At 43.7% G+C, this 26,803-nt stretch overlaps 1 protein-coding gene across 19 annotated transcripts in view; it reads right to left on the bottom strand.

Annotated features, from left to right (window-relative positions):
- The window catches only part of auts2a (activator of transcription and developmental regulator AUTS2 a), a 362,432-nt gene that overhangs the window by 86,037 nt on the left and 249,592 nt on the right, over positions 1-26,803 (bottom strand). For all 19 annotated transcript variants that reach the window (XM_037118510.1, XM_037118512.1, XM_037118511.1 and 16 more), the window contains one exon: positions 14,095-14,124. In XM_037118510.1, the coding sequence (XP_036974405.1) occupies positions 14,095-14,124 (30 nt within the window). The remainder of the gene's footprint in view (positions 1-14,094; positions 14,125-26,803) is intronic.

Genomic DNA, 26,803 nt, shown 5'->3' with positions numbered 1-26,803 from the left:
ATAACCAATGTGTGGCGCAACGCTGTGGGACAATGCAAATAGAAAACAAGGAATCTCAGCTAATTAAAATAATTAGGAACAGGAAATAAACCTCAGCAGTTTGCTTCCCAGATGTTGCTGAAATAAACTGTGAGGAGGAGAGATAAATTATGAGGTGAAGAATACTCTGCAGAGTGTCTGTATACAGTGCAAGTGGATCAATATGGATTTCATGTATAGTCGCAGATGGATTACAGAAACGAGCACAACCACCAACAAAGCAGTACACTTAAATCTCTCTGAGGCTCCCACTGGTGCTCTTGTCCCCCTAGTCACAACTGAATAACTTACTGAGGGATCAGCATGTGTTTTACCATTAATCTCAAGATTTAAAGGGTGACACATCCCCCACCCAACCCCAACCAGTCAATTTTAACACTATCATCACCTTTAAGAAATGTATTCTTCAATAACTCTTCCTACGCATCCTGTGGGTCCCAAAGATTGATCGCCAAAAACCCTAAAGCCCGTCTCCCCCATCAAAAGAGAGCATGAGCAGGCCCATGGGAGTTTAGTCACTGCTGGACACAAGAGAGGGAGGAACGCATTTGTATGTGTGTGCGCATGTGTGCGGTGATCAAGGAATCGCGGCAGTTTAGTTCACACAGACAACTAACCCTGTTTCATTTGTCAAATCTAGTATGCGCTCCTCCATACTCCATCAAACAAAGCCACTGCTAGCTCACAGAGTCATTTCCCTCTCTCCCAATTACAAATGAGTCCATTAGTGTGTCTGCAGTGAGCCCTGTGCTGTCTCCCAGTAATGGCTTGTGAGATTTCCATCATAATCATAATGGCTCCCAGAGCAGCCATGAGTGCAGATGGAAGGTCGCTCATAGGTAATGAGCTATCTCACCACCCAAAGGGCACATGTCTTTTGCTTTGTTATTTAGAAGTGTATGCCTCTGACTTCGTGAGCTGGCACACATGCTCGCTCGCTAGCACACACTCATGGCATGTTTCAATGTATAAAGATGAGGAGGCGGGTTTAAGATAAGGAGGAAAGACATGGACGAGATGATGCCTGGCGCTGATAAGCATCTTTATATTAGTGTCTGGGCTGCAACTGTCGACGCTAAATCACATTACTCAAGCCGACGGATGACAGCTAACACCAAATGCCAACCTCACATCAGATTGCACGCTGACATTCTTTCCGCCTCCCTCCCCTGGTTGTGTAGCTTTGCCAAGCAGAAATATCATTATGGCCAGCACTGCCAGTATGACTCACCTCCACTTGCCATTCGAAACACATCTCTGAATTCTCTGGCCTCGGAGCGCGGCAGCCAGCACATCTGCATCTTCTGCCAATTATTCTCTGAACGCCGGTCTTGGTAACATTTTCAGAGAGAGAGAGAGAGACTGTGTGTGTGTGTGTGTGTGTCTGTGTGTGTGTGTGCGTGTGTGTGTGCGCGTGCTCACCGTAGTGGTAAGCTGGCTGTCTGCATAACCACGGGGCTTGTGAGGCTGGGTGGAATGGGGCGATACGGCGCTTGCTCTGCCCATGCTTAATTGACCTGGGAGCTATGTGTTGTGATGCGGGTCATATCAATGAGGTGACCTGACATTTCCATGCATGATTCTGGTTTCATAAAGGCCGGCATTTGTCTCATGATTTGATGTCCGCTTGTTCAAACTTCATACGAGCAATCAAATAGGGACAATCACAGTGGGCAGCACTGGTCTCCAGAGTATCATAGAGGAAGATTTGACCTAATTCCATGTTGTTACTAAAGCCATACGATGATGCTTAGTTAATGTTATTGTAGCCTTGACATAATGCATGTATGGTATTTACTTACATACCAGAGATATGGACTTGAGTCATTAGCTGTGATCATATGGATAATATACTGTATAACTTCAATCTGATTTAAATCATTCTGATCACTTATTCACTCCACTTGTTGACAGAACTTTCAAGATGGACAAACATTGCGTCCTGGGATTAATATGTTTTGCTACCGCCATGTTTCTGTCCCTCCAGAGAACACAAGGGGCATACATGCAATTAAAAGAATATTTTTTTTCCAACCATAGAGAACATTCAGATTAAGCTTTTACATACTCATTAGGTATATTTTCCTATTGAAACGACTGTTAAAGTTCACAGAGAGAGTCCGCAAAAACGCCTCAATGAAGGCGGGCCTTTAGGACATCTTTGTTTGGTCACACTGAACCAAGCAGCGCTGGCTTGGGGCCATACCTTTCATAAAGCATGCTGATGTTGCAGAACCAAAAGGGGTGTGACGGTAGACATTGTAATGTTTACATCTGTGTGGTTGTTTTTTAAATCACATGGATGCTGGATGTGTTGTGATTGAGATCCTGACCCACCATCCATCTTACAAAGTGACAAAGAAAGTTTTTTCTCTCTAAATGACATCCCAAAATTAGTTATAATTAGTAAATAGAGGACGCTCTCACTTGTGGAGAGGAAGCTGATTTTAGTGGGGTTCACTGAAGATTTGAGGTGATTTTTTTTTTTCTGTATAAGTTGCCAGAGACCGTAGCTACACAGCACAATAGTGGAAAGCAACGAATATGTGGTCAGTTAAAGTATGTTGCTCTGTATTGCTTCTCATAATCATCAGCAGTCAACTGAGGGAGCCGCTTGGCTCTCGCTGCTGGGGACAGATGCTTTTTTTTCCATGTGGAAGTATGACGAACAGTTGGTAGAACAGACAGGATGACAATGACTTTTACGCCCATAAAATTAGATTTTTTTCCAGCTAGTGTTGAAACACCAACTTTCTTTCTACGGGATTCCTGCAGTGACTGTATAGATACACTACAGCAGTGGTCATTTATTAGATGCATGATATTAAAAAGCTTGAATATGATGGTAGCGCCCTGCAGAGCCCAAACAATTCAACGAATGCTTTCAAAAGTTACATTTTCTTAGTCTGGGTGGCCTTCTGGCATTTTTTATTTGATAAATTCTCCATGACCACATAATCCAAAATGGGTGGTTCTATTAACATTCATCACAATCATCAGGGCTGGACTTGGACTCAACTCGACTCGAGCCATTGTTTTGATGACTTGCAAATTGACAGAAAAGAAACAGCTTCAGTTATGGAAGTAAAAGACTCTTGAGTTGACTACATCTGCGACATGATGACTCATAAGACTTGACTGTTTTCCCTTTATGTTTTCAGTTCAGTTTTTATGTTTCTTTTTGACTAGTTGTCACTATTTCACTGTTTAAAGGTGATTGGGATGGATTTTTCTTTTGTTTTTTTTATTATTTGATTTCTTGATATTTAGTGAAACAAATGTAATAGACTTCAATTCATTGTCATGCTTTTTGGAAAAGGTTGGATTAATTGGCTTATAATACTATAAAGACTGGATACTGCAAGTAACACAGCAGTATCTTTGGGGTGCTGCATACTGTAGCAGCCATGACTCAATAATTTTCTACCTCGGAACAAGGCACAGCCACAGCTATTAGAATTAGGGATAATAGATTTCTCCCAAATAGTCCTGGATGATCCACCATCTTACAACATAATATGCTCAATTATTAATGGTGGTAAGAATGATCTGTAGGCAGACCTCTCGGGTTGGGCCTGCCCCCACAGTCTGGCAATTCAAAGAGCTAACATCCCACTGTGCTGAATCAAAAGGAATAGAGTATTTACTGCTTATGCAGCCCTTTTTTTTTTACATTAGCCATTAGGGTGTTCAAATGATAGAGAAATATACATAAGGGTCAGCCACAGCTCTATACTTAAGTTCACTGGCTCCCGGGAGGTCTGCCATCTCCCTCGGCTTTAATTTGGAATCATTCAGAGGCAAAATGGTAGCTGTTTGATTTATCCCTTATTACATTGCTTCTTAAGAATCTGTCAGGCAGCCTCATGAATTCATTCATCTCCATAAGCTTTCTCAGCACCACTTAGGCCTTGTGTAATCTGGGTGAGACCCCTTATCACTTCATTTGCACAAGCAGGAGACTATCAATTCCTGTCCAGTATCTGGGCCAGGGGAATTAGAGCAGAGGTGTTTGGATGTGTCCAGAGAAAGCTGCAGTGACAACCAACTGATTACACATAGAAATACCATGCAGGTGTTCCATTTCACACCCTATGTTTACAATTTTCGTAAGCGTTAGTTAAATACGTTTGCTGCTTTATTGCTCTCACTCTTTTCAGTGTGGATCACAATCGACAGGCAATTTTCCACCATGATCCATTGATGTATTGCCACTGTGAACAGAGAAACACTCAAAAGCATTTAGCTGGTGCCTAGCTCAACACAGCAGCCTCATAAAGGCAGACAATGGCTGAGCTTAATAAGAAACAGAATGGATCCCATGAGTGTGGAGGACCCATCAAGCTGGGGAATTTCATTTAATTTCCCCGGGGCCGGGTATGTCTTGTACACATAATTAGAGCCCAACATGCAATGCTCCTTGTGTTTTGTCAATAATTCCCCCAGGAGCAATCAGGACAAGGGTTGGACATGCCTCTGTGACCTGGGCTACTTGCAACAAGCTCAGCCACCTAATTACACTGCCTCTAACAAGCAGTGTGGTGGTTGCAAGGGAAGGATGTGGGGGGGGGAAGGGGACCGGCCAGAGACCAGCGTACAGCCCCTCCTCAGAGCCCCTGATGTCATTAGGATTGTTTGTGGCTGCCGCCATGCATGCTGGGACAGCGTTGTCATTCTGACAAGCCTGTTCTCTATTTCCCTCATTTAGGATCCTCTTCAGTCGTGACTCACTGCCTCTGGTGGCTCACACAGCAGGAGATTATGGATATGGTCCTCTACAGCAGTTATGTGCTTGTGAGACTCATCCAAAACATTTCTGTGTTGTGAAATAATCTATCTCATGTCCATGACTACACATATTGCTAGTTAAAAAATCCTTAGAAGACCAGTCTAGCCAATCCAAAATCTTATTCATGTGACATGCTTGCATGTATAGCGTAATGTCCTGGAAATGTATCATACACAACTAAAAGAACAGCTAACAACTACAGAGACATTATGAGAGTGGAGACAAAACATGTAGTGCTACATATATTACACCCTGTCTCCCCAGTAGCCAATCATCTGTTTTATCACAGCTAAACCAGGGCATATGTCCAATCGTGTTGTTGCAGGGCGTGTAGTCGAGATTTACTACAATTTCAACTGATTTGGTGCAGCTGCAAACAAACTTCTAATAAGCATGGAAGAGGAGGATATCATGCTAATGGACAGCATTACCAAGAAGATGAGGTTATTCAACCATTAGACATTAAACTCCGATTTGTTCAAGTGCCCTGCCGGGATGAGCTGACTGTCATCTCACAGCACTCTGGATTGAGCTATACAGACAGTTGGTGTTGTGAAACCGTGCACATGTGTAGGGGAAGTAGTACAAAAAAAAGGTGTTGAAGGTGTGAAACCTTATTCTGGGGCAAAGTATCCCTTTCCAGCAGATTTGAAAATGTTTAGGCTTTCTCCCCAATTATTTAGATAGGAGCCTGGTCTTGTTAGCCCAATATAACTGCCTTTGCCAACAGTGGCAATACTTTGACAACTACCCCTGACTGATTACTGAGTCAGCATGCAGGAGTTAGAGGTAAAGAACTAAACATTTTATATATACAGATGATGATGGACTAGTGCATAAGATAATCATACCATTTCTATAATACGCACATGGTGAGTAGGATTATATTGCAAATGGAAAAATAAAAAGATACTGCCTTGTATATTTCATAATTTCACATGACACAAGCAGGAATTGCACATGATAAGTTTATTTATATAAGGATAATTGCACAGGATTATGTGCAATTATAATTAAAAGAATAATTAAGTCTCTGTGTTGCATGCGCTTAGTTTGCTTTTGCCATCTGACAACTCACTGAAAGAGAAATCCTGCCTTGGCTGCAGGGATAAAGCCATTTTCTGTGGGTGAGCTGAGGTTGCTTTGGAGAGTGGAAAGACAGAGAGCCAGGAGCCAGTCAATTCTGAAGCAAGTTGCCTGCAGAAATCATTGGCTTGACAAAAGGGCAATGAGGGGGCAGAGGGTTTGTGTGAGAGTCACTGGCCCAGTTGCTGGGGGGGCTTATGTGCAGGTGAGCCGGGCCTTGACTGACATCCGCCGAGCGCAGTGAGAAAGTTTAACCTTGACGTGTTGGAGAACTCACTCTCAGCAGGGAGAGAGGGCAGATAGAGAGACAGTGAGGGATGAAGAGAGAGCGTGTGAGAGAAAAGCGATAGGCACTGCTAAGGGTTTTCTGCATAACAACAACCAATTTTTTTTTCATAAGCAGCCTGTTTCCAGAGACACTGGTTTGAACCCAAGGTCTTACTCCATGCATTATTAAAGACCGGTAACTGGCAACACTGCCTCATAAATAGAGATGAGGACAGACACCCGAGGAGCCGGGGTGCTGCTCACTCTTGATCGGCCACAAATCCATCGGCCTAACATGACCCAGAAGGTTCAACATACATAGTACGCTACAGCACACTCTTCTACCCAGCAGCCCTCCGTTTTGTTTCTGTCATTGCACCTGACAAATGGCACCACATGGAGTAAGTTCATTACCGTGGAGGTCAGTGGTATAAAAAATGCATGTAATTTAGTTTGACTCAACATGTTTTGCAGCATGGGGGTTATTTTTGGCTTAGAACTTACGACAATTTTAGCAGTGCTGTTAAAACAACATCAGTAACACTTACAAAATATGGGGAGAGCTAATGATGTGCTTAACAGATGGCTCTGAAAATAGTTCAGTCAGTTACCAAGAATAATGTGCCATGCCTTCTAGGTCCTATTGATAAAGGAGCCCTGCAGCAAGAAGGCTAATTGTTATATCCCCTGTTCCCTGTGTGTGTGTGTGTGTGTGTGTGTGTGTGTGTGTGTGTGTGTGTGTGTGTGTGTATGTGTATGTGTATGTATGTATGTATGTATGTATATATATATATATATATATATATATATATATATATATATATATATATATATATATATATATATATATATAATATATATATATATATATATATATATATATATATATATATATATATATATATATATACATACATACATACATACACACACACAGTGGACAAAACATTTTTTTGACAGTGTTTTTTTTTTCCACTCCAAAGCCTCTCTGTATGCGACCAGTCTCATAAACTCTTGATATATGTACACAATTTGCCTGAGACATTTTTCTTTTCCAGGTCAGGAAAAATGGAAATGGCTTTTTCTTTCCACAGGAGTGCACATCTCAGTCAAACAGCATATTTATGGTTTTTGTTGCTGATTGAATTATTTTCCACTCCCTGTGTTCTCAGCTTGCGTTGGGAATTGAATCATTGCCTTTGAAACATGATTCACTGTTGCAAGTGTTTTTTTTTTCTCCCTCCATTCAATTCCAAGGACTTGGCAACCTTGTCCTATTCAAAAGTGTGTATTATTACCTTTTATTGTTAGCCATAAATGAATGGTGAGGTTGAGCACTCTAGAGGCAAGTGTAACACATTATGGCTTGCATAATATCACATCTCAAGGCAAGAGTCAAACCCTCTGCAGTCCTGTGTTTCAACACCAAAACTGCTACGCAGTAGGCTATCAAAACACATCAGGGGGTATTCTAAAAAGCAATACCAACTCTTTTTATTGATGCAAAGAAAACATTTTGATTTCATTCCACATGCTTTTGAATAAAAGGTGCATTTGAGTATCTGGTCCTTGACAAAAAATAATCACGGCTGTGTCAGTGTTATCAGCATGGGTCCACATGCTCAAACCATTCATTTAATACTTTTTTTTTCTTTTTTAACATTCAACAAATATTTAACAGATACATACCAGAGGTAGAGTTTACATAATCCTGAGGTGCCTGGGAAAGTTCTCATATAAACTCTGATAAGTACTGAGCAACAGGATACCTTTTAAAACTGGAGATACCTTATCAGACAAAACCCTTTCTACTGAATGTCAACTGTAAGCAACTATGCAAATGGAGAGTGTATATATTCGTGGAAACTTTATAACTAGAATTAATTGAAAAAAAAAAAAATCATCATCCCATGATGATCGCCAACTCTGTATTTTCATCATGCATGTATGCAATCTTTTTGTCAGGTGGGTCTCTCTGAGGTCCTGTCTTTTTTACTCATTTTTAGCAATCCTGTTATGAACTATAAAGCTTGAATGACTGGCACAAGGACTATATCAATACGACTTCATTATTTTTCACATCTCAGCGAGCTTTGAGTGTTAGCAAGTGGACATGTACTTTGACAGATTGAGGATTTACCTGCTAGGTCAATGTCAGGGTGCAAGCCCTGGAGCCAGCTACTGTAAATGGGTCACAGTGAATGCAGAGGAGGATGGAGGAGGGTAATAGCCCATGAGCAAAACAATCTCAGTTCAATATCACAGCTCCTTAAATCTACTCAATGTCTTGTGCTTCAAGAAAAATGTCCCTATATGTCATTATTAGCCCTAGAAGTCTAAATACAATCACAACAATATGCAATCTGTTGGAAAAAGAACATCACAAACAAGACAGTACAAATAACCCGTGAAGCACACTGACAGGCTGACATTTTCACCTTCTGTCACTGTCTTATTTCAGATGAAAAAAGGATGTGGACATTTGTGTCAATTAGGCTGCTTCCACTCAATTACCAGTGTGTCAGTCGAGGGGTAAAATGTCATCCCTCTGACCCGCCTGTGTCTCTAAGCTCTGCTGTGTTATTACTGTATTGCTGGGTGGAGGCTGGGATGAGCGCCACTACAAGTGAGACTGGGGGGGGCGGGGAGGTTACGAGGGGAGGACAGGCATGTGGGTGTGCGTGTTTGTGTATGTGTGGGGCTGTGTGGGGAGTGTTGCTGCCTGCTGACCTGGTCATCCATCAGACAGGGTCCATCCATCCACCCAACCCATCCTACACCCCCCTCCCGGCTCCTCCACCCCCACCCTGGGCCCATCAGCATGACTCTCTGCCAGGCCTGGAATCTCCACATTAATTTCTCATCTGTGGCGCCCTAATGAGCTCCGCCTGCTCGTCCACCTCTGAGACCCTACTGATTATCAGACAGGGGGGCGACCATTTGTCAATGGCAAGAGGTGGCATTTACACTGCTGACCTTGCTGCCAAGGGGAGTAGAATCAAATGGGGGAGAAAAGAGAAGAGAAGGAAAGGAAAGGAAAGCAATCAGCAGCTCTGCGCTATTTGCCGTCACAAGCACTGCCACGTGTTCAGATGATCTCTATCTGTCTGTGTGTCGGTCTTTTATAAGTATAAAGGGACAAAATCGAGATGTAATAATTTTATACTATCAACATCAACATTCCTTTTCTTTGTATCTGTGTGTGTGGAGGCTGTGATGGTGAGCTGTGGGCCTGTGTGCACGCGCCTCAGAGGGAGCAGGGATTTGCCGGTTATTGGATGGAGGGGAGCGGTGTAGGTCTGTGACACCCGCTAACCTTGGCCAGGGCTACTGGGACTCTGGGGGTATCCATCACTGTGGCAGCCTCGAGACCCAGACCGAGGGAAAAGCCACAGAAGTTGCCGGGGGAGGGAAAAAAGCTAGTAAAAATTTAATGCACTCCGCAGAGCGGTCATGTCATACTTGGTTATGGAAAATAATCCCAGATGCCTGCAGTGCTAAAATGGAGCTGTAATGTGCTCGCCTCCTAACCCGGCCTGACAGCCATGATGTACGACTACCATTACCGGAAAATATCACTTCAACTAACCCGTGATCCGGCTCCGCTAAGGGTCATATTATCCATGAGGAACAAATTACACTCCCCCAAAGTAAATACAAATTTCCTACACTGACTGGGTACAAAGCACAGAGGGGGGAGGGGGCAGGCGGGAACGATACCTATGACAACGCTCTGCAGAGTGACAAGGATGATAAAGTACATGACAAATCACTGGCTGACAGGGTACTCTAGTGCAATCAGCCTCAGCCTCGGCCTAGCGAGCACCCACTCAAGCCTGTAAACACTACTCTCTTCCTTTGGAGGGGGCAAAACACATAATCTTTTAACGCTGACAAGTTGCTCTCTCCTTTTTATTACTCATCCTTCCCACTGCGGTGGAAAGAGGGAGGGTTTGGGGGGGTAGGAGGAGGATATAAAATGGTTTTATGTACAGTGCTGCAGAGTGATTGAGAAACTCGACTCTTCTGCTGTAATTGCCTGAGGGCAAACACAGCAAAACAATAAAGGAAGAGAAACAGCAAATATATTACCAGTTCAGATCTTTATTTTATGTCAAGGACAAACAGGTTCTCTCGGCTGCTCTAAAGCACCCACTTAGATCCCTCGCCTCCAATAAGAGCAAAGCACAGCAAATTACAGCAGTCGGTTGCATGGCCATTAATAAGACACAAAGCATTTTCAAAATGGCATTTACAGCTTGTGGCTGCTGATAGAGTGAGTAAATAACACTTAGGAAAGGTGTGGCCTATATAAAGAAAAGCCCAGAGGCGAGGGAAAGAGAAATAAAGAATCTACAGAGTGATAAGTTCTGCAGATTAAAGCATAGAGTCATTGTCTTCACAAAAGGGCTCAGTAACGACTGATGAACAGTTAAGCTGGAAAAAGCACTTGAGCACTAGCAGATATTCATACTAAAATGTTTGACTGGCAGTTTCAATGTGCCACTTACTCGCAAAAAATCACTTAAGCATTAGCAAGTCCAGACGGAGTGAGTGCCTGAGAGCTCTTGACAACATTACAAAGACTGCTAAGGAATGTTGCAGAAATTTGCTGCAGTTCAATCAAAAAAAAGATGATGTTGAGTGAATGTTTCTCTGCATACATTTTTTATTTTTTTTTTCACATGTTCATAACGATAAAATATAATTATAAAGGCCGGGTGCATTTAAACTCAGTATAAAGTATATTGCTAATGTGGGTTACTTTTTACTGTGACGTTTTACAGCTCTGGATCCTACACATGTTGAGGCTAGGGGGATTTTTCAAAGCCCCACTAAATGGTCTCAGATGGTGGAAAACCTGTTGGTGTTAACTACACCATGAAACAAGCAATGTTATTGGTGCTTTGGCGGATGCACATGAAAGACACCTGAGGCGATGGAGCTCTTTTCAGTGCACTCTCCTGCCAGTAAAGCGGAGCATCGTAACTAGGAACAAGCTGCTCCAAATGAGCAGGCCAGTCCTGCCTAGACCTAATAAAAATGACCACCTGATCCTGCCTGGATCCACCAAAAGGAGAGAATGTGGAGAGGATGTGTGCAAGAGCACATTTTGCTGACGGACTGTGTTTGAGGAGTGGAAGATGGGCCAAGCCACATGATAGAGACAGACAGACGAGGACATCCTCGCCAGAAAAAGCTTTGAGAGGAGGATTTTGGCCCCTCAGCAGGCGTTTTTGCTTGCATTCCACTGCCAGAGACCACATGAATCCAACTTTACAGTATAGGATGAAAAGAAGGCAAATCGTCCCATTTTATTCTTGTCACATAATAAGACTGAAATGAGCTGTAAATAGTAAGGAACAAATGCATGAGTTCAGCTTCTGTGTGTTTTGTGTAGATAAGCAACTAGACATGTGGAGATGCACATTCAACTATATGAATTATCAAATAATAACCACACATACACATATATATTTCAGCCACATTTTTTACACATGGCGGAGATCTTTAGAGCAGAAGCATTCAAGCGTTCCCTCTCATTGTCTGAGCTCTGACTGGACTGCTTGATTCTGATGGAGAGAATGGGAGCCTGCTTGTAATGGGGGCCTTAGCATCGAAGCTAATGATAACACATATAGGGCTAATAACACCAGCTTTGTGTGACGAGTGACTGCAGTGAGCCTGCCTCCTACCTGTCTCCCACTATGCCATTAACATGTCATGTTGGAGAGGCCCATCCTACAGGTCACTTTATAATGAGCAAATGCTCTGACAGTTTCCAACACATGCAGACACACACTTGCACACAAACACATGAGCAGGATTATGAGCACACATACTCTGAGATGCGAATAGCTGTCTCTTATCTGACTCTGCCAGCTCCAGCCGACACGGCAGAGGCCTTCTACACCAGGCAGAACGTGATTTCTCCTGGGAACACTTTTTCCATTTCCTGCTTTTGAAGGGAAACTAAATAAGCCACGTTTGTCCTCATCTGAATACATTTGACCCATTAAAACGACTCTGCTCTCCCGCGTCCTTCTCTGCTGTGGTGTTGTAAAGTAGACCGCGTCGCCCACAGAATGCAAATGACAACAGCGGCAGTGGGCACAGTGTGCCTGGTGCCTGGCAGGAGCAGATAGTGGCAGAGGTGACGTGGACTGAGGAGGGGGTAAAAGTGTTGAGTGGGAGCTTCAATTACTCCCTCACATTGAGGAGGAACACATGAGTCAACTCCTGTCATAGGGGTCCGCTATTTACTAATTCACTCCTCTGTTACTTTAACACACAATTAATCAATGACAGCAAGGTGTAGTTGGTGCTGTTCATCAGGAGCGTAACGTGAGCCAGGGTGAATTAATACAGTCACTGAGGGGATTACAGCTTACCATGCTCTCTCTCTCTTCCCGAAACAAAAAGGAATTGCCACAGAGACAGGAGCAATTTAAATCGACAACACTGAGTAATGACTCAATTTGCTGCACAGTCTAAACACCACAAGCAAATGGTATTACTAAATCATTGGAGTGGATCTAGATCTCTAGTTAGAAGTCGCTGGATAATATAGCTGCTCATACAATCTATGAGGTACGCTCAAACTGTGAATACCTGGACATTACAAATGGAGCTGCTCTAAAAACAATACGGATGGATAAAAACAAACTTGTAGCTACTTACAAACACTTCATTTGTAATTGTTAAAGCCCTGCTTTGACCAAAATGTGGCAGCCCTTGATGCCAATGTTGCTTCATGCTTCTGTCTTTATTTTGCATTGCTACTAAATTTGATAATCTAATCTTGCCATTAGGAAAGGATTAGAAACGTTGTTAGAATGGCCTAAATTGAGGTTAAATGTCCAGTGTGTAGGTTTTAGGGAGTTCAAATAGCAAAAAATGATCTAATATTCATAATTATGTTTTCATTGTGTACAATCACCTGACACTAAGAAATATTGTGTTTTCCTAAGAACAAGCCTTCAAAATCTACAGAGAGGACAGGTCCTCTTCCACAGTCCTTTCTACAGTAGTCTAGAAGGGATAAACTTAATACTGGCTCAAGTGAAGGCCTGTCATGTTAGTGGCCACCATACGGGAGAGTAAAGCGGGGGGTATTCACCTCACTGCTAGATTACACATAATCTTACACATTAAATCTTCAATCTTCCATCATCACTAACATCTTCAAGACACGGCTGAAAACAAAAATTATGTCGCATACGACATAAAACTCCCCAAACCATCATCTGTATTTGTTTTTCTTCTTTTTCTTCTTCTTCTTTTCTTCTCTTTAGCTTTTTGAGTTTGTAAATCATTTTATATTCATTTCCAGTGTTTGCATCTGTACACCGTAAACTTCTGAGCAAATATATGACAGTGTTACATTACAGGACGATACTGCAGGTCTTGACAGTAGGCGGTGCTGATTGAGACTAGATGCACAGAAATAAGCAAGGAACACCTTGTAAAGGTGATTTTGTTACTTTTAATTAGCAGCGTCTCTCACCAAAAGACAGATAAGTAGGCAGATGGGAAGTTAAATAGATGGGTAGATATAGCACAGGATATAGGAACACGGCCACTGTGTTTAATACTGTAGTTAATGTTAGACTTTAAGCAAAAGTCCACACCTCTAACCCTGGCAGTCACAGCAGTCTCATTTAAATGTCATCTAAATCCTAAAAACCCAGAACAGTTCGATTTAGATTTTGCACATCATTAAGTCATTTATAATTAATGTGCAGCTAATTAAGGCTTTCTCATAGTTATTAACTGGACGTTTAATTCTAATTACATTGAATTCTTAGCCTATAAGATACTGTAACTTATTAATCTTACTGAAACTCGATGAGGAATGCCTGAAGTGACCCGAGCAAATTTAATAGTATATGAAAAAAAAAATCACAGCTTACCTTGTCATCTTGGTCGCTCTCGGTGTCGCACTGCAAAGAAACAAGAAGAGAGGCCAAGCTGAAAATGAGGAGTAACATGTCACATCCTTGTGTTATAATTTCTAGGTCTGTATTCAATTTTAACACCTGCAAGAGTCATGATCTAATTTACATTTGTAAATGGCATATCTCATCAGGTTTTTATCGGCAAACTTATCATATACTAATATTCAGTGTCTGAGTATCATCAGATCACTTCATTAGTCGACACAACCACCAGAATGTGAAACAAAGCACATTTCTCGTATGCAGCCGTGCCCTTGTTAACACTGAAATGTATGTGAAACTCAGACGGAGCTGGAATCTCAAAACGCTAACCACCACTAGAATTATAATTCCATGATGTCTGTTCCTGCTTGAGGCTGGGAAGGAGAAATGACAAGAAGAGGAAGGGAACTTTGTAATGGAGGGAGGAAAAAGTGGTTAGATTTCATTTTTTCTTTCCAATTTCAATTTCAAGGTCCACTTAATTCTTTATCAACTAATTAGTGTGATGCTGGGTGACTGGCGGCCCTCAACGTTGTGCATATGGCTGAGGTGCAGAGAAGCACTGGAGTCGGTAATGAAGAAGGCACTGGGGGGGAATATGGGCAGGGGTTGGCACAGTGCGTGTGTGTGTGGGCGGGGAGGGGTTGGTGGGTGTCGATTAAAGTAGGGAGGGAGTGAAGGAAGGGGGTGACATGATTGACAGCCCAGGGAGTGAGCGACAGAAAACCCTGTCGTTTTTTTTTTTTCCATCTCTCCCTCTTTTTTGCTTCCATCTCTTGTTTTTTGCTGATCCGGGGCCCTGCAGAGCTCAAAGGTAGCTGGCTGGGCTCGTAGCTGGTCTGTTTCTGAGGCTGGACGGTAAAAAGGGGCCTTGCGAGCTCAGCAGGAGCATAGCATCCAATTTACAGGCCTGTCCCACACGGCCCCAGGGGCCGCCCGCGGCACTCTGCCATGATGGTCAGCTCCAGCAGCTCATAAATTATGCAGAGGCAATAAACGCACTGGGCAAACACTCCTCAGACGTTTCCCTGCTCTCCATTTCTCTCTCACTCTGTTTCTCCACCACCAACAACATTTCACCCCCCCATTTTAATACAGTGGGCAGAGAGCCTGTCGCCCTATAGAGTGTCAGCTGGAAGAATAAATAAGGGTAATGTAGACGAGTGAGGATTCTGATTACGCGTGAATGTCCGTGTTAAACAAAAACTGCACGCTGCGTGCATTTATGCACCTCTTTTCTCGCCTGTGAATAATAGGCGTGTCGGCCTCCCACACAGGACTGACTAATGTACCAGCAGACAAGATCTGATAAGCAGTATTAACCATCTCAACTGCCTCCATGCATTTAGGCTTCTCAGAATGTGACAACGGTAAAGTAACCAAGCACTCATTAGCTGCTTCTCTGCCTGCACACAATTCACACCCGGGAACACAGGCATGCAAAGGAGTTCAAATAATGGACATCATTTTAGTTTTTCCACTGTGTTGTGATCCATAAAAAACACTACTTGCCTTTCTTTCTCATGTTCCCTTTTTTTTTTGCTCTCCCTCCTTCCCCCTGTTCCCTGGCTGTGCAGCCAATTGCTTTGATTGCCAAGATAGAAGCCGGCTGGAATGACTTGCCCTTGCTTGTGAAGCAAATGGAACATGCTAATGGAACTCATCGTATTACCCGATGCAAAAGTGCCATAGCTCATTACTTTAAGATAAAAGGATATCATTGTAGACGGCAAGCAGAATTGACTTTCTGTGCTGCGACTTGATGATGATTTAATCAACTGCTCTCTTTCACTTCTCATCCCTGCGCCTGTCGCTTCCGCAGGTGCCACTAAACGAAGCACTCACATAGCTAGTGGGGAAGAGAAAAGAAAAGAAATTGCTGTCATTATTTTTTTTCCCTAGGAATAGAGGTATGCAAATTTCCCAGAGCGACAAAGGGTGGAAAAAAGGGAAAACTTAATAAAATGGAAATTCCTTTATAATGAGCAAAGTAAAAAATCCTGACATCAGGCCTGACAGGCAAGGGCAGGCAATTTGATCGTCCTTACAGTGCAGACGCCAAAGCTCCCTCGCACTCGCTGCTCAAGTATAGAGCAAAAAGTAACAAATAATAATATCTCTAAAAGATAAAAAAAAACATCTCAGGCATACAAACAAGCCAGAGCTGTCACTCAGTGATAAGTGATCATAGTGAACTAATGCGTTGCCTCATGCATAAAGCAACCTGAGGCGGAGGAGAAGAATCCCTGTATATCTGGAAATTTTCTCGCTCCTTGTATTTCTACTTACCGAGTCTTACATTAGAAACAGAGACGGGAAGCAAGAAATTCTTGGCTTTGCACTTGGTAGTTGGAAACGTCAAGAATGATTGGTAGACCTCATCTTTAATAACTGAGGTATGGAATTGTTTTAGGAGGTAAGCATGAGCTCAAAAATTCAGTTATTGCTACTGACGGGTGGGTATGAATAAATCTCCAAAGCTATGGTTAACTGTAATGTCAAAAACATTTTACACCAAATCCTCAGAGGCCTTGGCTAATGAAAAGACATATGTCAGAGGTTTAAAATGACTGACAAAAATGAATATATTACAGCAAAGAAAGGAAAAACTCAAAAACAATGGTGCCATTGAGATCAGTAGAGCTAGCACCCTGACAGGCTGAGCTAGGAAATGGGTCTTATTTAAAGCAACAGTCATGTACAATAAGGAAACCATTAGCTCTGGGAGGGGGCTGACAAGGAAAAGTGATACTCTACCCAGACCCACTGCTATTTACACAGGACCAGCATTATACTGTACAGCTAGACTTGAGTGTTAAGTTTAAGTAACACAGGAATGTCAAACATTAGCTTCAGCTCTAAGAGCTGTTGATGTTGGCCTGTATCCGGAGCACTTCTGATTGCCCCTCTGCTCTCACCCGGGCCTCTCTCTTGGCTGAGTGCTCTTACAAATTTCCCTGTGCTCTGTCCAAGCGTCGAGCCCGTTGTTTATATTGGTCTGAAATAAGGAGTAAATTATTCTTGTCCTAAATCCTCTCCAGCTGAGAGTAATGCTGGCCCAATACAAGGGGAACATAAGGTGCCATGGGCTGAATGCTAAACGATGCAGCTATGGTATCGTCCATAGCAGCAGGGCTCACCAAAGTCTCCTGCCAGAGCTACCCACAAATAAATGTCTGTACTAAAGAGGTGACCACATCACATGGGGATGCGTGCAAGGCAACTATGCCATGTTCCCTTTTTCCAACATAACCTTCTGGAAATCCACTGGTCCACAAATGCTAACAGATGTTAAATCAATCAAGAAAAGATGACATGCGTAAACGATATTTTCTAAAAGGCAAACAGAATGTGTTTAACAGGCTTACTATGATTTCAAATCCTCCAGTGTTACAAGTTGTCTCCATGCTAATATTTTTTTTAAACGGCATCTTCTTAAGTCTAGAACTGTGAGGGATGCATGTTGTCGCCCCCATGAGTGACATTAGCCTCAGGTTATGCTGGTTGCTATCCATGACCTTAGAATTAATTATGGTTGATATGGGCTTCATTAAAGCAGCCCGCTGCACTGAGGTTGGTGTCTGTTTATCAGCCTGAGCCAGGTTGTCCTGCAGGATGGCTGAAGGGGTTAAAGCCTGGGGAAGGAGCCAACCTGCCTGCATGCCTGGGAGCTGGAAGGACAGCATGAAGGATGGCAGCCATTGCCAGGGTCAGCTCTGACAGTGCCAATTTGATGTGCTGTCGTCAAGGGCTCCTCACTCCCTCCTCCTAACAGCTCCTTCCTGATATAGCTGCGTGTCCTGATGGTTTTCTGATGCAAACAGTCACATGGCAAAATGGTTTTCTCCCCTTCCGCTGCATCCTCCTCCATCTGCTGCTGGGGCCTGGGTGCCGCCGACCGCCTGCCTGTCACAGCGTGCGTGGAAATTAGCTGGGGAGGAGGTGCTCGCTTGTGCTAATTACATTTTAATCATTGGAAATGTGTTGGCAAATCAAGCCTTGATTGCCATCTTGGAGCCCAGTGCTCTTCTCTGCAGGTTGGGGATGAGGCTGGGGGGGTGGGGGGTTTGTGGGGCTAGAATGTCACTGAGCCCAGACACGCCAAGCTGGACGCCTCGCTCTCCACCACAGCTTGATATGGCGGCATGCCTGGCCTACCGCTGGGTAGGGGCTGTGCCACATTATTCATGGGGAATAGAGGAAGACCAGTATGGCGAAATGGGGATCTGTGCCATGCTTATTCTCAAATCCCCCACTCACACCTCCCATATCCCTCTCTCTTTCTCACCCACACATTACACAGTCTGCCAGTCCCGCCACTGTGAATTGAGGAACAACAAATAGAGCTGGGCAGGAGGAGACTGATGAGCTCAGGGTTTGCTACACAGCACCTGCTTTGGCACACAAAGCTGGAGCAGCAGGCCCCGTCACAATACGCTCACAAATTAGTTTCATATAACACAAAAATTTGAAAAAGGAAACTTAGTTGGTTTCATCAGGAAAGGTAGGAATAATCTTAAGGTTGGCGATATGAGTATGGTAAATACACTGTGCTGACTGAGGATGCGGATGTGGTCCAGAAATACCGTCATTACAGCTAAGCTCACAACTGGCTACATGCAGCTCTGTCACCTGCTGTGACTTGTGGTATTAATGATGATCTGCCATGGACAGACCTTCTGTTTAAAGCCCCCCCTTTCTTTATACAAAAGACTGATTCACACTCATAATGAACCTCACATAAACTCTAGGATTATTTATTATACAGAAATAAGTCTAGCAGACACATACCATGAAAAGGTATCCATAAATGACAGTTTAGTAAATACACCTTAAAGTTCAGTGAGAGGAAGGAAATTCAACATGACATGCCTGACTAGGACAGATCATTAAAATAAGCAGGGTTCTGCTGCGATGACATCGAACATATAATTTCCACAGCGTCTGCTTGATGTCGAGCTGTCATATGGAAGCATGGTAGGAAAGAGAGGACCTCAAAAAAATCTCGAGGAAAAGAAAACAGCACAGCTTGAGTGTTTGAGACAGTCTATATAGTCACATAAGGCAAACGCCTCTCTCAGCAGCCAAGAATGTCTCGTCAGGGAGGACCAGACCTCTGTCTGGACTAATATAACCAGGTCTGATCCACATATGCAGCACTGGCCAAATGCAGCAGGCCAACATCTGAATGCAATTTCCCTTCAAATGTAAAACTTTATCCAGAAGATATTCAATTTGACCGCAAACTCTGGATTCCAGTCAGTGGGACAGCGGAGCTCAAGGAAGGATGATGGGGGAGAAAAATTAAGCCTTCCATAAAATAATAAGAAATAATAATAAAAACTTTATGGTCTGTGACCTCTGGTTTAAAATCTCTGGAGTGCATTCTTTTTGGATTTTATTTCAGTGGACTCTGCCCAAACTTACTGACAGAATATCTGAGAGAATTTTTTTTAAAAAACCTTTTATTACTCTTTTATTTAATCATTCCATATTGCTTCAGTCTCTAATGATTTACATTACAAAAGCTGGGTCTGGATGTTGAAATGTGAGAAATGACATGAAGCAATGCCTGAGATATGGATACACATACACATTCGCACACTTTTGGATGCCTGGTATGAAAAGATAAGTTCAAAAGGGTACAAGTGGTGTATCTGTATGTTCTGTGGAGGAAGGTAGGACAACAGGAGATGTGGCAGCGTATGAGCTGATGCTTGGCAGAAACAGATGTTGCTGCAGGGTAAACCTCTCTGTTGATCAGTTCCATCCACCCACCCGATACACACCTGACAAGGACCAGGGGAGGAAGGAGGGAACAGAGAGGTGCAGCACTTTGCTTTCTTAAAAATCTATTTGTTACACAAGCACCAAGTTCAGTGCCTCTCCTTCTAGACTCATCTTGTCGTTTTTCTCCGAGCTACAGGCGCTTGGGGGTGGGAGGCATTCACTGGTTATCTGAGAGAAATGAGAAAATATAAGACACAGCTGCAGTGTGGGCACAAACACCCACAAACAGACACCTTGCCTCACCCCAACTCTGTACGCTGTCTCCATAAGCCGACAGGCGACTGAGGCACAAAGCAGATGCTGGATTAATCAGAGATTAATAAAAGGATTCTGAGATAATTACATACATCACATTGCATTGTTTTTGCAGTTATGGGGACTCCCCCGAGATGAGTCCACTTGGTGTGTATTTTTAGTACACCACGTGCTAGACATTAACAATGATGTCATTTGGCATCATCATTACAGCAATCTGGCCACACACAAAAACAATCAACATAAGACTATTCGTGGAATGTTTGTGAAGAAGCATAATTTACTGCATGTCATAAGAACAATCTGGATGTCTGAGCAAGAGGAAGTGGACAAGTGCTGTGATTTCCTGCAGAAGACTAGCTGCAGCTGAACAAGAAGGTTTGCCCTTTTCTCACCCTGAGACACTAACCCGTTTGAGACAGTGAAATTCACAACTGGATGTTGAACCTCGATGCTTTTTGGTATCAACTGACTGTAGCACAAGCTCTGAAAACTGTCAAATCCAAAATCCTAGCACTGAATCTCAGATTCATAGTCTTGTTTTCTAATTTCTTTTCATTCTTATTTTCTTCAGTTTACAAGTAACATCAATTCATTTCGACTTTGGACAAGACTGGCTTCGCTTGTTAAATGATAAAAAGGGGTTTATAGGAAAAATAAGTCATATATTCCTCAAAGTTGGATATCACAAAGCACTGTTTTTATATCTGTGCTGAAATCATCTTTTATATTGTATTCTATCAGCACTTAAAAGGCGCCCATCCCTTGTGAAATGCGCTGATATTATTCATAATGGAGTAAAACTGTGCAAGATAATCTCTATCTGCCACCTCTAGTACTCCTTGTAACATTTGTGGCTTGCATTCACAGAGATGTATGCTTAACAACAGGCAGCAACCCACTGTTGTCTAGAGATATAAAGCTCATCTGCTACCCTCACCTCCCACTTGCAGCCCTCCCTCCCTCCTCCTCCGCACCGATTCATAGCTGAGGGGGAGAAAAACATCAGGATTAGGTTCTGTGCCTCTAATCACTTAACTCCTCACACCTGATGGCACACTATTAACTTTGACTGTCTCCAGTGACCCCGCGGGTCGTTGCCCATCACATCAAGTTTTTATTAGGGAATTTTCCTCATCATTAGCCATGGCCTGGAAACGAGCCATTAATATTCATACTGGCAAACCAAAATGAGGTCCCACTGATTTTCCATCATCCAGGCTATCTGCGCAGCTGCCGCCGTTAACAATCACCCCAGTGCTGCACATTTGCCACGTATCATTATAGGGCTCCATAAAGCTCTTTCTCTGGGTCTGCCATGATGGGAAGGAGAGCAAGGTAGAGGAGGAGGAGGAGGAGAAGAAGAAGGCTGGGAGGCTTGCAGCCAGCTGACGCTCGTCTGAGAGGAACTGCCCAGCTCTGCCAACAATCTGCCTGGAAGTCTCATGCATAAAGACCCGCGCTGTCAATGCTAACAACCCCTGCAGGCTCTGCCAGGGACACAGCTGAGATACACAGAGTTCCCTCACATTAGAGCACATGTTGTTTATCAGCCTGTAATGGCAGCTACGAATGCATCGCTTTGGAAAAGTTTGAAATGCAGACCACACCTGAAGATCGCCCTTTCACTTACACAAGAGTTCTCTGCTGTTTACCAATAAATAAGTGTTCCACATAGCACCACAGCATGATTTACCCCTCTGGATCATCAGTAGCTTGAACCAATAAGTCTTCATAATAAAAGGCATTTAACTCTGCGTATGTCAGAATTTCAGTATGCGTTAACTCTTCCCACGCATCCAAAATGGCTGCCCACATGGGAAACTCATCGTCACAATGATCAACCCTGTTAGTGCCTCTGCCTCTTCCCTGTTAGCAGGCTGCACAATCCCCATGGCTAGCAAGAGTGGGGGCTCAGGCTCCACACGGTGTGAACATGGGCAAGATAAGGTGCTTCAGAGCAACAGTGTCCCAGGCATCTCCTCCTGATAAGACTCTCCTCTCTCTTCCCTTCTCTTCTGAGCTGAGACTAGCTGGTCCTGATCCAGGGGAAGACCTCCTCTGTGTCATGGGTGGGAGCAGCAATTAAGTGGCAACACCCTGACAGGCAGAGATAAACTTCCTCCCTTTGCTCTTACACTACGCCATGTCTCACCGATGCAGGGCCGTTCCCCACTGAATTAAACATGAGAATCAGATCTGTAAATCAATTATATGAGCTAATACGTGACAGGCAGTCACTACGACATTTTTGATTTCCTCTGACAGGTTATTAACTACTATACTCTTTGTAAATGCTGGAAGTTATTATTTGGGAACTGTTTCATTACCTGGGTCTGAAAATGGTGTCTTTATTTCATAAACAGACTGCGCAGTCAACCGCTTTCAGTAGAATGAGGACATAAGGTGAGACGCTGAAACAGATGCAGCCGCTTCAGCACCGTCTTCCAAATAATTAGAGCTGTGGTGACAAAAACACTTTGTTATTCTCCTGCTATGATTTGCTAGCTGTCGCAGTGTACATCTGAGTTGCCTCATTATACAGAAAGTGCTCAAATAAGAGCCGACACCGCACACTCCTGTCAAGATTCTGTCTACCGCACATGCAAACAAGCAAAGATGAATAAACATTAGTTGTTGTTGAGGGCTGGTCTTTGAGCCTCGAGGCTCACAAAGATCCGCTTTGTACAAAATAAAAATATTTAATTTGAAAGACTGATGCCAGGCAAAATGAAATTAAAAGGAACCCATGCTAACTGCTAAAACAAATTACTCGCAGCGCGCTAAATTACATTTGCTCCTCCATCAGCGAGATCAAACGAGCCTAGTTTGACTCTCCTGCGCTAATGATTTCCTGCACTCACCTCCTTTTTCATCCCAGGGGTGTTAATAAACACTCAGTCTGGGGTTTTTGTTTTTTTTTGTTTGTTTGTTTGGTTTATTTATAAATTTCCCAGCTCTATGTCTCATCTCACTCCCGCCCCTCTCTCGTTCACTTTGCCCACGCCGGTGGCAGGCTGGGTGAATTAGAGGGATCTAATGTAATCCCAGGGACAGCGGGCTTCTGAAAAACGTGCTCAATTAAAGCAGGATGAGCCCAGTGGGAGCGTCCCTGGTGGAGCGTGGGGTGACTGACGCAGCCCTTTGGTTGGGATTAATTAGCATGCTAAGTGGTGGAGCACGATTGCAGGCTGAAAGCCACAGACCAGACATCTGACATCTACCACCTCCCACAATACCGGCAGTGCAGTCACAGTTAGAACTAGTCCAGCCCCCTTCTGTCCCTCATAGCCTGATTTAACCTCCTGACAAACAGGCAGGTGGACTGAAGATATGAGTGAACTATGGTTGTTAGCTCGTAACACATTACGATTCTGCACATCCTTTTGTCGACAAAATTTTCAAATCAAGTCTGAAAAGTGCTGCTGATGTGTTTTAAGGCTCTTCAATTTTCTACTTCATGTAAATAACTCAAGGTTTTCACTGTCAGTTTTTAGTACTAAACAGCCTGTCAACAGGCTGGATCATACCACGCTATCACAGTATGACAGACAGAATTGTGGCTAAACTCCTGCTCAACTGAAGGATAGCTGCTGGATAGCCAAGTTGGCCAGAGATTGAGTCCGATAAAAGGACTGCCGTGTTGAGGGTTTTAACTTGTGATGGCTTGTTTTGCTCCTTGAAACCATTAGCAGTATGCAAACATGAGGTCAAACTGTGAGCGGTGATGTGGAACTATGATGTTGGAGCTGTGCTCTGACAGAGTTTCCAGACTTTTGTCAAACTGTAATGCTTTGCAGTGTTTCATGTGTTTTCTGTTTGATTTCTGTACAGCAGAATACCACAGAACTCAGGCCCCAAGGCTCTGTGCTCATATCGACTGGCCCAGCAGGGGGGTGGACTTCAGAATGAAAGACTGCCCGTGGATAAAAATGTTTGCCCAGCATTCTGGGGCAACCAGAGCAACGTGAACACAACAGAATGCCAACATCTGCATCGAATTCACTTCTTTGACTGGGTTAAAAGTTCTTCTTCTATTCTTTAGTGGAAATGATTTTCTACGTGTGCACTATACTTCCAGCAAAAAAATATCTGACTACATAGTATTCTTTGCCAGGGTCCTCATCTTTTTGAAAACTGGGTTCTGTAGCTGAGCTTTCAGGGTCAGCTCCTCCAACATCTACGCTTAGTGAATTACTGGTTAGGTCGCTCTGGAGCTTGACGAAAGGAGAACTCCGCTCACCGCAATAATTTAAGACTGTGTTATCAGACACAAGAGAGAAGACTCCACCGTCTGAAATCCAGAGAATAAGAGCACAGCTTTTTTTTTGGGAGACTTGGTGTCTTGTCAGTGAGTGAGGGTCAGCTGTCATGTGGTGCACCAGTGTTTTTCTAGGCCACTGGTTACTGCTACCCTTGTGTGTTGTTATAGTGTCTCTGAATAAGCGATCGTGCTCCAATAAAAACTGACCTACCCTCGGCTCCACTCAAGAGCTTTCAAGCCAACTCAGCACACAATATCCCACATAGTTTATGACAACCCCTCTCTGGGCTTTCTTGCAGCCCAAAGACGCAGGGAAGGAGAGGGAGCGAGGGAGAGGGAGGGAGAGAGGGAGAGAAAATGGCTCGAGTGTTTTGTCAGCCGTAATTACTCTCCAATTATATGGTCAAAATATGGCATTACAGGGCACTTTGTTGTCCAGGCAGCCTGGCTTTGATCAAGTTGTGGCGGAATGTGTTTCGCATTAGAGGCCCCACTATGATGTATGCTTCCTGTCATGACAAGGATAACAGTGAGGTCAGCAGAGCAGGGACCCCCGCCCCCCCACTGGGAGCAATAGCCATCCTGCATCCATCCCTGAAGCATACTCCCCTTCTCTCTGGCCATAAGGGGTAAAAAAGATAGTGAGGGAGGTAGAAACATGGAAAAAAGAATGGGGAAGTGGTTCTGAGAAAAAGAGAGGCGGGTGACTCACAAACGTGGTCAAAATGGGATATCTGCTGACAAGGGCAGCAGGTTTACGAATTCACAGAGATGTCTTATAATGCTACAGGTCAGAACCATCACCCTCCTGTTGTTTTACAAGCAGGAGGACAGTTCAGCTGTGAATTTAGTAGACTCATGATGATGATTGTGTGTTTCCTTAAGGCATGAAAAACACCTTGAAATCATTACCAACTTGAAAATGAAGTCTATGCTATCCAAATGTGATTGCAGTCTTCTTCTCTTCTCTTACGCACTGCTACTTTTTTATTCTGACCAACTGTCACTGTTGTCTGTATTGCAGGATTGCGTTAACAGCTCGACAGCAATGCTAGTGGTCAAAATCTACTCATGGGACATTTAAACAAAGCATATTTTCAGGAGTGCAGGATATGTTAAACATGATATTATCTCTGTGGGCAATGTCATGGTTGAAGTGAACCCTGTGGTTTGCTTCAGTGGTGTGAAGTTGATGGACCATTCATCACTTTTACACTCAGCCAAGGTAAGAGACCGCTGCCCTGGAGCTCTACAGCTGGCATAATATATTAACACCGAGTGTTCAAGGAAAAATGACAATGACTTTGAATGCACTCGTTTTTCGCCGAGCACATTCTCTCTTGGGTTGGCAGAGCTCTGAAACAACCCACTTATCAAAGACGCCCATGTGGGTAAAGAAAAACATTTCACCACACCATCTCTGAGCGGAGCAGGGCTTGCCAGACTTCTGCTGGTCATCTGCTGAGGGCCAGTGAGAGCTCCTCCTGGGGGATATCAGTGGCATCCCAGGCCAGGCATGGCATGTGCTCTCTCCAGGACCCCCCCTCAGGCCCTGCTGCATGTTGGCCTTCGCTGCGGACACCACCATCTGTGCTGCCTCCCGTTGGTAAGTTGGCAAACGAGGCTGCACAAGCAGCCCTCCCTTGATTTGGGCGTTCGGCCCGAGGGTTGGAGAAGGAGGAGGGTGGCTGTGGTGCGGCGAGGGATGCTCCCTGGTGTTTCAGAGAGCCACTCCATAACACTTTCCTCATGAGCGCTCCTCCGGAGGGCTGCTGGAACGTCTCGGAGCCATCTGGGGAGAAGTGGAGCGTGGCAGGGAGCAGCTGGACGCTTACAGCTGCTATTTAAGCCCTGGCAGCAGAGCTCCATATCAGTCAGTCAGCAGGAAATGCAGGGAGCACAGCCGAGCAAAACCTAGCAGAGGAGAGCTCACAACACAGAGCCCCTGCTCCAGACTCCTAACATGAGCTTGTTCTGTCCTTTAACCACGCAAATGAGGAAAACATATTAGCAAAAACATTCTGAGATCCAAATACTGCAGCTGACCGAAAAATGTCCACCGGTGGAATCAGCAGTAGATATATTATCTGTCTGTTGCAAGAAAATGTGTTTTGGTAGATAACGTAGATAAATCAAATTAAAGTTACAAATGTATATTTCTATTTTTAAAGGTCTAATGCAACAAAATCAGTGTATATGTAGGAAATGATCATATATACACTAGTGTCGGAAGGAGAATTCAGAAACAAAGCCAGGAACATGTTATGTTATAAATTAAAGATGTGGATGCAGTGTACATGAGATGTTATCTCTGGGCAAAGACAAGTGTGAACAGGGTCTAGTTAGATAAACTGAGGTCACATTACTCTCTGG

The sequence above is a fragment of the Acanthopagrus latus genome, chromosome 13, assembly GCF_904848185.1.
Source record: "Acanthopagrus latus isolate v.2019 chromosome 13, fAcaLat1.1, whole genome shotgun sequence".
In the NCBI taxonomy this organism is placed as follows: domain Eukaryota; kingdom Metazoa; phylum Chordata; class Actinopteri; order Spariformes; family Sparidae; genus Acanthopagrus; species Acanthopagrus latus.
Note: the sequence above shows the minus strand (reverse complement) of the source record. Positions and strands in the feature narration are given on the sequence as shown.